Consider the following 13,710-nt stretch of genomic DNA (forward strand, 5'->3'; position numbering starts at 1 on the left):
CCAGACCAGTATCCTTTTTCTAACAGTTGAGATTTCAGGTCATGAGTACCTAACAATATTCAAAAAAATATATAGCAAGATTCCAGGCTACATATCCCCATAGATAAGAAATGGCTTCCCTAAGTCTACCTTAACAGTTTATGGACTTTACCTCCAGAAATTGTCCAAATCTTTTTTTTAAAAAGAGAGATACACTAAATGCTTTTACCACATTCTCCAGCAACGAGTTCCAAAGCTTAACTATGCATTGAATAAAAAATATTTTCTCCTGTTTATTTTAAATGTACTACTAAGTAACTTCATGTGTTTCCCCCTAATGTTTGTACTTTGTGAAACAGTAAACAATCGGTTCACATTTATCCATTCCACTCTGGATTTTATAGGCTTCTATCATATCTGCTACTTCAGCCTGTCTCCATATATTAGTACCCAGCAATGTGAACTGTTAACAGGCTGGCCAGATTTGTCTTTACACAGGACATCACCTCGCTTATTTTCTTTTTTTTAAAAAACAAACCTTTATTGAAATATGCCACTACAACAGCTAACATAGAAAATCAGATAGATACACAGGTTGCTCTTCAGTGCACCTATCTAATACAAACAAGACAACTCTCTACCCCTCCCCCAGCAAAGAAAAACCATATTACCTCAAGAAAGAAAGGAAGCCTGCAAATTCTAGTGTCCAGAATATGCTTTCCACTGCTGATATGCTCTCCAGTGTCTCTCAAAAGACCAAACCCTAAAGCGATGGAGCTCTGTGAGACAGTACATAACCTACCAATGGTCCATCTACCAAACAACCCACTCCAGGCCAGAGGTCTAGGGCAACTTCCAGGTAATAGCAATGACTACCCTGGCTGCTGTCAAGCCCAAATGGAGCAGTAAGGTCTCGCTATCGTCCAAGCTGGGCAATTTGCAGTTCAGGAGTGCAAGTTCAATACTAGGCTCTTTATCACCCTGGAGAATCTGGCACAACATAGCAAATACCTCCATCCAGAAGGGTTGCAAACACCACATGTGACAATAAGTCTACCATCTCCCACATTCCCTCCAACAGTCATCCACCACATTCACACCCATATGTGCAAAACGAATAGGGGTGTAGTACCAGCACAAGAACATTTTATAACTATTCTCAACACTGATGGTGGACACTCCCAACTTAGCAGTATGCAGCCAAATCTCCTCCCATTCATCTGCACTCAACTCCCTACCTGAATCAGCCTCCCACTGCACCATTTAGCGAGGTTTAGTGGACCCTTTACAAGTCAAGCACTGATAAATTTCGGAAACAGACCTTTTCTGTACCACCAGCCCCAGAAGCCACTCAAAGGGCTCCTTGTCCCTACGGAGGTCAGCTAAAAGGGGGCCCCACTAAGATAATGTTCAACCTGCAGATAGGGGAATACATCTTGGGGCAGTAGTCCATAATGCTGCTAGAGATCCCCAAATGCCAGCACATCACCCTGTTCAGAATTTAAAAAATTGGCCAAGGCATAGCAGTCCTCATCTCTCCTAATGACGAAATCAGGTTAGGTGCCAGATTTTCATAGTGAGGGCCCGAAAGGGCACCCCATGACCCCCTCCCTTCCATCTGCTGGCCAAAGGTGAAAACAACTGAACATATATATGCATATCTAATTCAATCCAATTTCATTACTAAATTTGCTCATAAAGAGTCTATTCACATTTTTTAGTCACCTCCCAAAAGGCCAGACCATAGCAGACAAAGGAAGTACAAACAAATGATCTCTGTTAACAATTTTAATGAGACCTTTACACTTTTTAATAGAGAGGTGCCCTGCACTTTATGTATAATGCAAGAAGAATAAATTTCATGTTGACACTTACGTTAAATTAAATTTAAAATTAAATTGCCACGTTGAAGTTCCTGGGGGATATTCTCCTTGCTCATTCACAAATGTCAGTCCTAGCTGAATTATCTTTAATAAGTCCACATTACAGCGCAGCAGCTGGTACTGGTAGTCAGCATTGCTTCTAAATTCTCCTATTGGCCTTGCAACTACACCTGGAAATTCTGTGTCCTGTGGGAGGGGGAAAAAAGATTTTAGTCTCACAGCTTGCTTTGGGAACAGTAGTTCAGTGTGACAATTCCTTGGCATCCATGCTAAAACCATATACAGCGCTGACAAAGTGTTTGAACCCCCTGAAATAGTCAGTATTTTGACAATTTACATTCAAAACATATCCTGATCTAAACTCTGATAAGAGAGAAAAATAACCCCACTGAAGATACAACTCAGACAAAAAGAATATACTTTATTTGTTCAATAAAAAGATTCAAAAGTATCCTTGTATAAAAAAGTATATGAACCCCTTGCCCAGTAACTGGTGGCTCCTCCTTCAGCAGCAAAAACTGTTGATCAATTTCTCATATCACCCTTGAAGAATTTTGGTCCATTCTTACAGGACTTTTAAAGTTGTGATGTTTGAGGACATTCGTGCAGGAACAGCTCACTGCAGGTTATGTCATAACATTTCAATAGGATTTAGGTCAGCCTTTGGCCAATCCAATACGTGATCTTTCTTCTTCAACCATTCTGCAGTAGACTTACTTGGATGTTTAGAATCGTTGCTTTGTTGCATGACCTAACTTTTGGTCAGAAAGAATTCTGTGAGTCATGCTCCGTGTGCTTTCCCCACTTGATTTTAATACTTATTAATTACCAACTAAATACTTATTATTTGTATTTTTATTTATTTTATTTATTTGTTGCATTTGTAACCCACATTTTCCCACCTTTTTGCGGGTTCAGTGTGGCTTACAATAAGAGTTAAATGTTAGAAATACAATTTGTTACAGATTGGTTATGGATTACATTGTGCAGAGTTATGCGAAACAATTGAGGTGTCGTTAGGGAATGTAACAATGGAACATAAACATTGAAACTTTGGAAGGAAACACTGGGAGCTTGGAGGGCGATAAAAAGACATGAGGACATATGGTATGACTTTACAATATCAACTTCAATAGAAATCTCAAGATTCGGTTATAAAGAAAAAATTTTAAAAGTACATTCAAGTAAAATAAAGACATTAAACAGGTAAACGTTAACTATCTCCAAATCTCAATATCCAAGGAAAAATAAAGATATAAAAGAAATACTGTTTTTATTCTCTTCACTGGACATATGACAAAAAAAAGAGAGACAACTGGTATCAAGAAAGGCAACAATTTAAGATTAGCATGAACTTATAACTCAAAACCAAACGCCCCTGTTTACTAAGCCATGCTAGCGGCTGCCGTATGCTAATGCTGTGTTGGCATTGCCACGTGGCTTAGCAAACAGGGGGTAAGTTAGCTGACTAGGATCTAAGAAAACATTTATATTTTAAGAAATATATACAAGGGATGTGGCTCATAGCAGACAAACCTGAGACTTCATAAGCAAAATTTCTCCCTCTCTGTATCTGAGAGGCCTTAAAATAAAAAAAGACTAAAAAATGGTCTCCAAACTAGCTGTCAGATCCAAGCTATCTTCAAAAACTGGAGACAGCTCAGTCACTGGAGCACCTGTCTCTTGTTTCTTGAAAAGAGGTATGGATTGCTTAGAAATTTAAAGAATCCCTCTCAAATAACCTTAAACATATCCAGGGTAGATATAAAAGGTATACTGGGAAAATTAAAATAAATCAATCAGTCATAAATTGCAATGTCTAACCAAATTCTCAGCAGTTCTTTAATCCTCCAACATTTAACTATTTCCTACATCTGAGCAATTTGGGACTCAAATCTTTGGGCTTTCCTATTTTCATGAACAGTACTGATAGGGATATATTGTTACAATATTACTTTAAATCAAAAGAAAAGAATATGAGAACTCAAAAAAGGCATAAGCAATTTCTGTTATGAAAACCTACCGTGTTACAGATGGGAGCTTTTATCTTTTAAAAGTTTCCTTGTAAATGTATTGTACACCATCATCTTATACATAAGTGGGAAAGGGAAATGGGACTTGATATATCGCCTTTCTGAGGTTTTTTTGCAACTACATTCAAAGCGGTTTACATATATTCAGGTACAATTCAGGGGCAATGGAGGGTTAAGAGACTTGCCCAGAGTCACAAGGAGCTGCAGTGGGAATCAAACTCAGTTCACCAGGATCAAAGTCCACTGCACTAACCACTAAGCTACTCCTCCACTCTCACATCTACTTCATTTTTGGCAGTAAAGGGACTGTAAGTTAGAAGCCACTCTAATAGTTCTGCTAATAGTGTTTAAAGACATAATTGCTCCTTGTTTCTCTCTTGTGGCTCTATGGTTTCCTTTAGATTTTTAATTTTCTTTATAAAGTGGGGTCTGTGAGTGATATTGGATCGTCTAAATTTATTTATTTATTTGTTGCATTTGTATCCCACATTTTCCCACCTATTTACAGGCTGTTTTACAGACCACCCGGTAACTGGAATGAAAGCCAGCCCATCTTTAAAGATTTTATCTCAAACACTTGCGTAAATAACTCCAATATATTAATACTTGGCGACATAAACCTTCACCTAGAAGATCCCAACTCAACCAATGCATGCAAATGCAAAGACTTCCTACAGTCTTAGGACCTCACATGCAAGCTACCCACATCAAGGGCCACACATTGGACCTCTTAGCACACAAACTATCCACAGATCAAACCCTATCAATAATAGACATCAAATGGTCAGAAGCACCTTGGACCAATCATTACAAACTGAACCTATCCCTAAACTGGCGAAAGAAGGACTCAAACCGTACACCAGAACAAACAACTTATGCTACGAGAGGGCAAATCGATCCACAAATATTCTGGCAACAAATATATGACAACAAATGGACAACACGAATTGACTCCATGAACTGCCTCAACCACTGGGAGACCAGATGCAGAAGCATACTAAACAAATTAGCACCCTAAAGACAAGAACATCAAAAAGACAAAACTTGATACCATGGTTCAATGACGAACTAAAAAAACTCAAAACACAATCCAGAAAACTTGAACAAGCATGGAGAAAAACGAAAATACACTCAATGCATGGAAAAATACACAGAAAATACAAATATGCAATCAGACAGACCAAAAGGTCCTACTACAAGACAAAACTTGGACCGGATAACAAAGATTTTAAGAAATTATTTCATCTCGTAAATAAGTCACTAGACACCACCCCGATCACTACATCCAATACAGACATCCCACCCGCAGACAAACTGGCTACCTACTTCTAGTATAAAATAACAAAACTACGCAGCACTCTTCCCCATCACAACACTGACATCGAAAACTTCTTCGACGACCTAGACCTAACCCCAGGTGGATACCCAGCTGACCGAATCTGGTCCACATTCAATCTACTCACCACTGAATCAGTCAAACAAGCGACTCACAGATTTGCCAACACCCACTGCAAACTAGACATGACCCAGTCATCTACTTAAATCCGCTCCAAGCCGAATCATAGAAGACCTCACACTCCACCAAGGTCTCTTCCCCGAGGAATATGGTAACATACTACTTACCCCAATTCCAAAAGACACTAAGAAAAGACAAACAACCTCACTAACTACCGCCCAATAGCGTCCATCCCTCTAGTAGTAAAACTGTTGGAGAGTTTGGTAACCAAACAGCTTAAGGAATACCTGGACAAGTATTCAATACTAGACTCACAATCAGGATTTCACTCCCACCACAGTGCTGAAACTGTCCTAGTCACTCTCCTGGCCAAATTCAAACAAGAAATAGCCATAGGTAAAAGTATACTACTCCTTCAATTCGATATGTCGCGCGCATTCGACATGGTAAACCATAATATACTACTAACCAGCTTATTTTTGAAAGAGAAAGACGCCCAAATTTCAAACCAAATCGGGAGATGGGCGCCTTTCTCTCATGGGCGCCCAAATCGGTATAATCGAAAGCCGATTTTGGGCACCTCCAACTGCAGTCTGTTGCGGGAACGAACAAAGTTGATGGGGGCGTTTCGGAGGCATGGTGAAGGCGGGACTGGGGCGTGTTTATCGGCCAAGGAGAGATGGGCGCGCTCGGCTGATAATGGAAAAAAGAAGGGTGGTAGTAGCGAGAATTTGGGACACTTTTTTTGGACCCTTTTTTTTCACGAACAAGTCCCCAAAAAGTGCCCCAACTGCCCAGATGACCACCAGAGGGAATCGGGGATGACCTCCCTTGACTTCCCCAGTGGTCACTAAAAACAACTTTAAAAATTTTTTTTTCCCAGCCTGTATGCCAGCCTCAAATGTCATACCCAGCTCCATCATAGCAGTATGCAGGTCCCTGGAGCAGTTGTTAGTGGGTGCAGTGGACTTCAGGCAGATGGACTCAGGCCCATCCCCCCCTATCTGTTACACTTGTGCTGGTAAATGGGAGCCCTCCAAACCGCCCTCAAAACCCACTGTACTCACATCTGGGTGCCCCTCTTCACCCATAAGTGCTATGGTAATGGTGTAGAGTTGTGGGGAGTGGGTTTTTGGGGGGGGGGATTTGGGGGGCTCAGCACCCAAGGTAAGGGAGCTATGGACTTGGGAGGTATTTAAAATTTTTTTTTTAACTTTTTACAAGTGCCCCCTAGGGTGCCCGGTTGGTGTCCTGGCATGTGAGGGGGGCCAATGCACTATGAATCCTGGCCCCTCCCACGACCAAATGCCTTGGAGTTGTTCGTTTTTGAGCTGGGCGGCTTCAGTTTCCATTATCGCTGAAAACCGATACCGCCCAGCTCAAATCCGCCCAAATCCGATGCATTTGCCCGGCACCAACCGTATTATCGAAACAAAAGATGGACGCCCATCTTTTTCGAAAATACGGTTTGTCCCGCCCCTTCGCGGACCCGTCTTTGGAGATAGTCACCCATGGAGATGGGCGTCCGCGTTCGATTATGCCCCTCTAAGACTCCTCGATCACTTCGGGATTGTTGGAAACGTACACAAATGGATCAAGGGCTTTCTATCCACTAGAACATACCAAGTAAAATCAAATTCAAACATATCACCACCGTGGAAAGCAACCTGTGGAGTTCCCCAAGGATCACCATTATCACCAATACTCTTCAACATGATGATGATCCCACTGGCAAAGTCCCTATCCAAACGAGGCCTTAACCCATTCATCTATGCAGACGACGTCACAATCTATATTCCCTTCAGACATAACTTGACTGAAATAACCAAAGAAATAAATGACAGCCTCAACATCATGAACTCCTGGGCAAACTCATTCCAACTGAAACTGAATACTGAAAAAGCACATTGCCTTATCCTCTCTTCTCAACATAACAACTTCAAACCCGCAACCTTAAACATGTCAGTACACACACTCCCTATCTTAGATAGCCTAAAAATACTAGGAGTACCTATCGACTGCAACCCCACCCTTGAGATCCAAGTAAAAACAGTAATACAGAAAATGTTCTACTCAATGTGGAAACTCAAACGAATAAAACCTTTCTTCCCGAGGGACACCTTTCGTAAACTAGTACAATCAATGGTCCTAAGCCATGCAGACTACTGCAATGGAATATATGCGGGATGCAAAGAACAATCACTAAAAAACTCCAGGCCGCCTAAAACACAGCAGCCAGACTGATATGTGGAAAAACACGATTCGACAGAACTAAACCCCTTCGAGAAAAGCTGCACTGGCTCCCAATCAAGGAACGGATCATCTTCAAAATCTGCACCTTAGTCCACAAAATCATCTACGGCATAGTCCCAGGATGCATGACAGACCTCATTGATCTAGCAACTAGAAACAGACTCGGATCAGCATGATCATACCTAAACCTACATTACCCAAACTGTAAAGGGCTAAAATACAAAACTACTCACACATCTAACTTCTCCTACATAAGCACACAACTATGGAATGGACTCCCACTTGCAGTGAAAACAATACATAACCACCTAAACTTCAGGAAATCACTGAAAACCCACCTCTTCAAAAAAGCTTATCCCACCGATACAACATAAATCCCCACACACAGCAACACAAGATAAGCTATGATCATACTGGACAATTTACTATTCTTGACCCCATGACACTTGAAACACTTCTACCTGTGACCATAACACAACCTTGTATTTGTTATCAACCGTAATGGCAACCACCATTACGATACTTTGTAAGCCACATTGAGCCTGCAAATAGGTGGGAAAATGTGGGGTATAAATGTAACAAATAAATAAATACATTAGAAAAGGTACAGAGAAGGGCGACAAAAATGATAAAGGGGATGGGCCGACTTCCCTATGAGGAAAGGCTAAAGCGGCTAGGCTCTTCAGCTTGGAGAATAGATGGATGAGAGGAGATACAATAGAGGTCTATAAAATAACGAATGGAGTGGAATGGGTAGACGTGAATCGCTTGTTTACTCTTTCCAAAAATACTAGGACTAAGGGGCACGAAACAAAGCTACAAAGTAGTACATTTAAAATGAATCGGAGAAAATATTTCAACGTGCAATTAAACTCTGGAATTCGTTGGCAGAGAAAGTGGGAAAAGCGATTAGCTTTTTAAAAAAAGGTTTGGATAGCTTCCTAAAAGAAAGGTTCATAAGCCATTATTAAGATGGACTTGGAGAAAATTCACTGCTTATTTTTAGGATAAGAAACATAAAATGTATTGTACTGTTTTGGGATCTTGCCAGGTACGTGTAACCTGGATTGGCCACTGCTGGAAACAGGCTACTGGGATTGATGGACCTTTGGTCTGTCCTAGTATGGCAACACTTTTGTTCTTATGTTTAAACTTACTTCTTGCTAATTGTATAGGGATCAGGAATGTATTCCTACTCTTCTCCTAAAATCAGCTTTCTGTACAAGTTTACAGTGGTGGAAATAAGTATTTGATCCCTTGCTGATTTTGTAAGTTTGCCCACTGACAAAGACATGAGCAGCCCATAATTGAAGGGTAGGTTATTGGTAACAGTGAGAGATAGCACATCACAAATTAAATCCGGAAAATCACATTGTGGAAAGTATATGAATTTATTTGCATTCTGCAGAGGGAAATAAGTATTTGATCCCCCACCAACCAGTAAGAGATCTGGCCCCTACAGACCAGGTAGATGCTCCAAATCAACTCGTTACCTGCATGACAGACAGCTGTCGGCAATGGTCACCTGTATGAAAGACACCTGTCCACAGACTCAGTGAATCAGTCAGACTCTAACCTCTACAAAATGGCCAAGAGCAAGGAGCTGTCTAAGGATGTCAGGGACAAGATCATACACCTGCACAAGGCTGGAATGGGCTACAAAACCATCAGTAAGACGCTGGGCGAGAAGGAGACAACTGTTGGTGCCATAGTAAGAAAATGGAAGAAGTACAAAATGACTGTCAATCGACAAAGATCTGGGGCTCCACGCAAAATCTCACCTCGTGGGGTATCCTTGATCATGAGGAAGGTTAGAAATCAGCCTACAACTACAAGGGGGGAACTTGTCAATGATCTCAAGGCAGCTGGGACCACTGTCACCACGAAAACCATTGGTAACACATTACGACATAACGGATTGCAATCCTGCAGTGCCCGCAAGGTCCCCCTGCTCCGGAAGGCACATGTGACGGCCCGTCTGAAGTTTGCCAGTGAACACCTGGATGATGCCGAGAGTGATTGGGAGAAGGTGCTGTGGTCAGATGAGACAAAAATTGAGCTCTTTGGCATGAACTCAACTCGCCGTGTTTGGAGGAAGAGAAATGCTGCTTATGACCCAAAGAACACCGTCCCCACTGTCAAGCATGGAGGTGGAAATGTTATGTTTTGGGGGTGTTTCTCTGCTAAGGGCACAGGACTACTTCACCGCATCAATGGGAGAATGGATGGGGCCATGTACCGTACAATTCTGAGTGACAACCTCCTTCCCTCCGCCAGGGCCTTAAAAATGGGTCGTGGCTGGGTCTTCCAGCACGACAATGACCCAAAACATACAGCCTAGGCAACAAAGGAGTGGCTCAGGAAGAAGCACATTAGGGTCATGGAGTGGCCTAGCCAGTCACCAGACCTTAATCCCATTGAAAACTTATGGAGGGAGCTGAAGCTGCGAGTTGCCAAGCGACAGCCCAGAACTCTTAATGATTTAGAGATGATCTGCAAAGAGGAGTGGACCAAAATTCCTCCTGACATGTGTGCAAACCTCATCATCAACTACAGAAGACGTCTGACCGCTGTGCTTGCCAACAAGGGTTTTGCCACCAAGTATTAGGTCTTGTTTGCCAGAGGGATTAAATACTTATTTCCCTCTGTAGAATGCAAATAAATTCATATACTTTCCACAATGTGATTTTCCGGATTTAATTTGTGATGTGCTATCTCTCACTGTTACCAATAACCTACCCTTCAATTATGGGCTGCTCATGTCTTTGTCAGTGGGCAAACTTACAAAATCAGCAAGGGATCAAATACTTATTTCCACCACTGTATGTATTAATTATATAATAACAAAAAAACCCAAAACCAAAACCCTTGGACTTTCGAAGAAACTAAACTGTGTAATAAACAACAGTCCCAAACCCACAATCATTTACCAAATCTCCTCCAACACAAACGGAGAATATCAAGCTGAAAGCCTCCTTGCATAACTAAATGAATACTGGAACACCGAGTGTATCTGTAAGCTCAAAAAGGATTTCCTCTTTATGCCTCAGTAACCCCTTGCCCATTCCTACCCTCTGCAATGTCCAGAACAGCCCTACTCCCAGTAGAAACTATCAAGCATTTGAATGGCTTCCCCTGCAGGAGGTCACCAACCTGAGACTTCTTTGAAGATGCAACGATACATGGAAATTACCAGAAGTCTCTCACTAGGGTCCAGCCCACTGCTTCAGTCTGGAAAAGGTAAAGGCAAACCTTACTCTATCAAAACTCTTGAATCTGGCTAGATGTGGACAAACAAATCCATGGGGTCTGCAGATGAGAGAGGTAACATGATTCCTGTCCTACGATTTTTATACCTTAGTCCATTGTCCCCCAATCTCCTTATGCTCATCCCCAATCTTTTCCTCTTCATTCTTCCTGCGCCTTACCCTCCCCAAATTATTCTCCTTTTGCTGCGCCTTACCCCCCCCCCCCCAAATTCTTCTCCTTCATATATCCTATCTTTGTTTACCTCTCCATGTTCAATTTACATAGCCTTACCCTACTACTACTATGTTTACTACAAATTGTAATAATTTCCTTCAAGATTTTTTGTAATTCTATTTACTTTTTACTATGTAAGCCGCATTGAGCCTGCTCTGTGTGGGAAGTGCGGGATACAAATGTAATAAATAAATAAATAAATAGTAGGCCTCCCTTTCCTCTTCCTTTCTCCCATTGGTAAGATATACTTAAATAATTTTTTTTTTTAACACACACACACACACACACACAAACAAACAGAATTCAGGAGAGCTTATTGAATGCAATCTTCTTCAAGGCATCATCATGCTCTCTCCTCTTGAAAATTTTAATATATGCTTTACTATTTTTTGTTTTGCAATATTTCTGGTAAGAATAAATGTCCGAGGCCTGTAAACGGAGTTGACGCTCATTGTTCCAAACACCCACCAATTTGACATAGTCTGCATCAGCAGTGGTATCTTGCAAATATTGATGATGAAAAGGTTAATGGGACAAGTTGGTGTGACCGCAGCTTGAAAGCTTCCAAAATTGTCTCCTGTACATCCATAAGATTTTCCCAAGCCAGTGACTAAACATTGTGTCATAATTGAAGATAGGCAAAAAGTCTCACTGAAGACCATATTGTTATTCCTCAAATGACTTCATATGGCCCTCCTCAGGTACCACTTGTAACAAGTATGTTATCTCCTTCCTAGTCAATTGATCAAAAATGCTACATTTTGGGCCTGGAAGAAAAGGAGGATTATGACATATAGATAAAAAGGTGGTCTCATGGGGCATACAATGGTAGCTCTTGCAAATCCATCAACAAACCATCCTTCCCACCTTCAAAATTGGGTTGTTCTTAAAAATCCCTTGGTGGGGGGGGGGGGGGGGGGGGGAACTCACCAACGCCATGAAGGAGGTAGCTAAAGTGGATACTGGGGACAAGGTGAGTTTCTATTTCAGTGATGGAAAAGTCCCTGGTGCCCGAAACTAATCATTTAGATAGCACATGCCACAAGCTACATTCAAATGTCTTATATTTAATAAGCCCACACCCCCATGTAAAAGTGGAATATATATCCGTGCAAGTGATAATCTGGGCCTCTTTCCCTGCCAGAGATATAACTGTAGCATTCAATTTAAAAGTCTTTCATCCCTGCAGTACATATAAAGGGGCGACATCTAAAAGATGTACAACCACTGGGGCACTAAGATCATATTATACAAAGTGATACATCCTCTGAGAGACAAAGGACAGGCTCTCCAGAGCTGAAGCTTTCTTCTCGAAGAGGCTAATAGAAGGCCAACATTAAGAGAGCAAAAAAGACAGATCAGAAGGAATAAAGACACCTAGATATTTGAGCACCCTACCGTTCCACTGAAGAGAGAGAAGGGCCCTTCCCAATCAGTATTTACCGAGGGAAGGAAGGGTAGGGATTTAGATTTAGTAAGATTGACTGTAAACCCAGAAAGCATGCCGTAATCCTCAATTAAGTTCAATAAGTGGGAGAGAGGACCTGCAGTGGATTGGCCAGGATGACCATTAAGTCATTAGCAAATGCTAGTGCTTTAATCTGGCATCTGCGGAGCATCCTTAAAAGAAACTTCAGACCACTCAAAACATGGCACCTAGACTTATCTTTGGAAAAACACAATTCAAAAGCGCAAAACCCCTCCGCGAAAAACTAAAATGGCTCCCAATCAAAGAACACATTGCTTTCAAAATCTGCACTGTGGTTCACAAAATTATCTATGGTGAAGCCCCGAGGTACATGACAGACTTGATCGACCTACCAACTAGAAACACATCAGAATCAACGCGAACGTACCTAAATCTGCCAATACCCAAGCTGCAAAGGACTCAAATACAAGTCAACTTACAAAGTCAGTTTTTCCTACATAAGCACACAACTGTGGAACGCATTACCAAAAGCCTTGAAAACTACGTATGACCACCTACACTTCCGGAGAACATTAAAACCTTACCTGTTTAAAAAGGAATACCCTACCAATCCAACATAAATGCCTAATCTCTGCAACACGACAAAACTAAAATACGTAATGGACATAACACAACTCTTCCGCTGTACGATTTCCTTAGTGGCTGTACCACATGAACTTTATCTTGTCACAACATCACTTTGTAGTTGTTTGAACTTTATCTTTCCAGAACATCACTTTGTATTTGTTTACACCGGAGTCTGCAAATGCCTCTCCAGCACTATGTAAGCCACATTGAGCCTACAAATAGGTAGGAAAATGTGGGATACAAATGTAACAAATAAATAAAAAAATATCACCCCAGGAATTCGAGAAGCAGCATTAATAAATCGCAGTAAAGGCTCTAAAGAAAGAACAAGAGATGAGGAGGGCATCCCTGCCGCGTTCCATGAGAAATAGGAAATGAAGAGGTTCGTCTCCCATTCACCAATAGTTGAGCCATCAGATGAGAATATAATGCTTTCACCACCTGAAGAAACCAGCTGCAGAACCCACAATGAGACAGCCTTGAAACAAAACAATTCAAGCTAACTTCCTCAAAAGGCTTTTTGGCATCTAGGCTATCACAGGTACTTTCTGAGTTTGGCAATGAGAG

At 41.4% G+C, this 13,710-nt stretch overlaps 1 protein-coding gene across 9 annotated transcripts in view; it reads right to left on the bottom strand.

Annotated features, from left to right (window-relative positions):
* Nucleotides 1-13,710, bottom strand: part of CNOT7 (CCR4-NOT transcription complex subunit 7) — a 137,686-nt gene that overhangs the window by 71,583 nt on the left and 52,393 nt on the right. For 8 of the 9 annotated variants that reach the window (XM_030191449.1, XM_030191443.1, XM_030191442.1 and 5 more), the window contains one exon: nucleotides 1,855-2,048. The exons of the other annotated variant lie outside the window; for it this stretch is intronic. In XM_030191449.1, coding sequence (XP_030047309.1) covers nucleotides 1,855-2,048 — 194 coding nt within the window. The remainder of the gene's footprint in view (nucleotides 1-1,854; nucleotides 2,049-13,710) is intronic. 9 annotated transcript variants of the gene reach the window in all.

Source organism: Microcaecilia unicolor, chromosome 2 (assembly GCF_901765095.1).
Source record: "Microcaecilia unicolor chromosome 2, aMicUni1.1, whole genome shotgun sequence".
NCBI classification, from domain to species: Eukaryota; Metazoa; Chordata; class Amphibia; order Gymnophiona; family Siphonopidae; genus Microcaecilia; species Microcaecilia unicolor.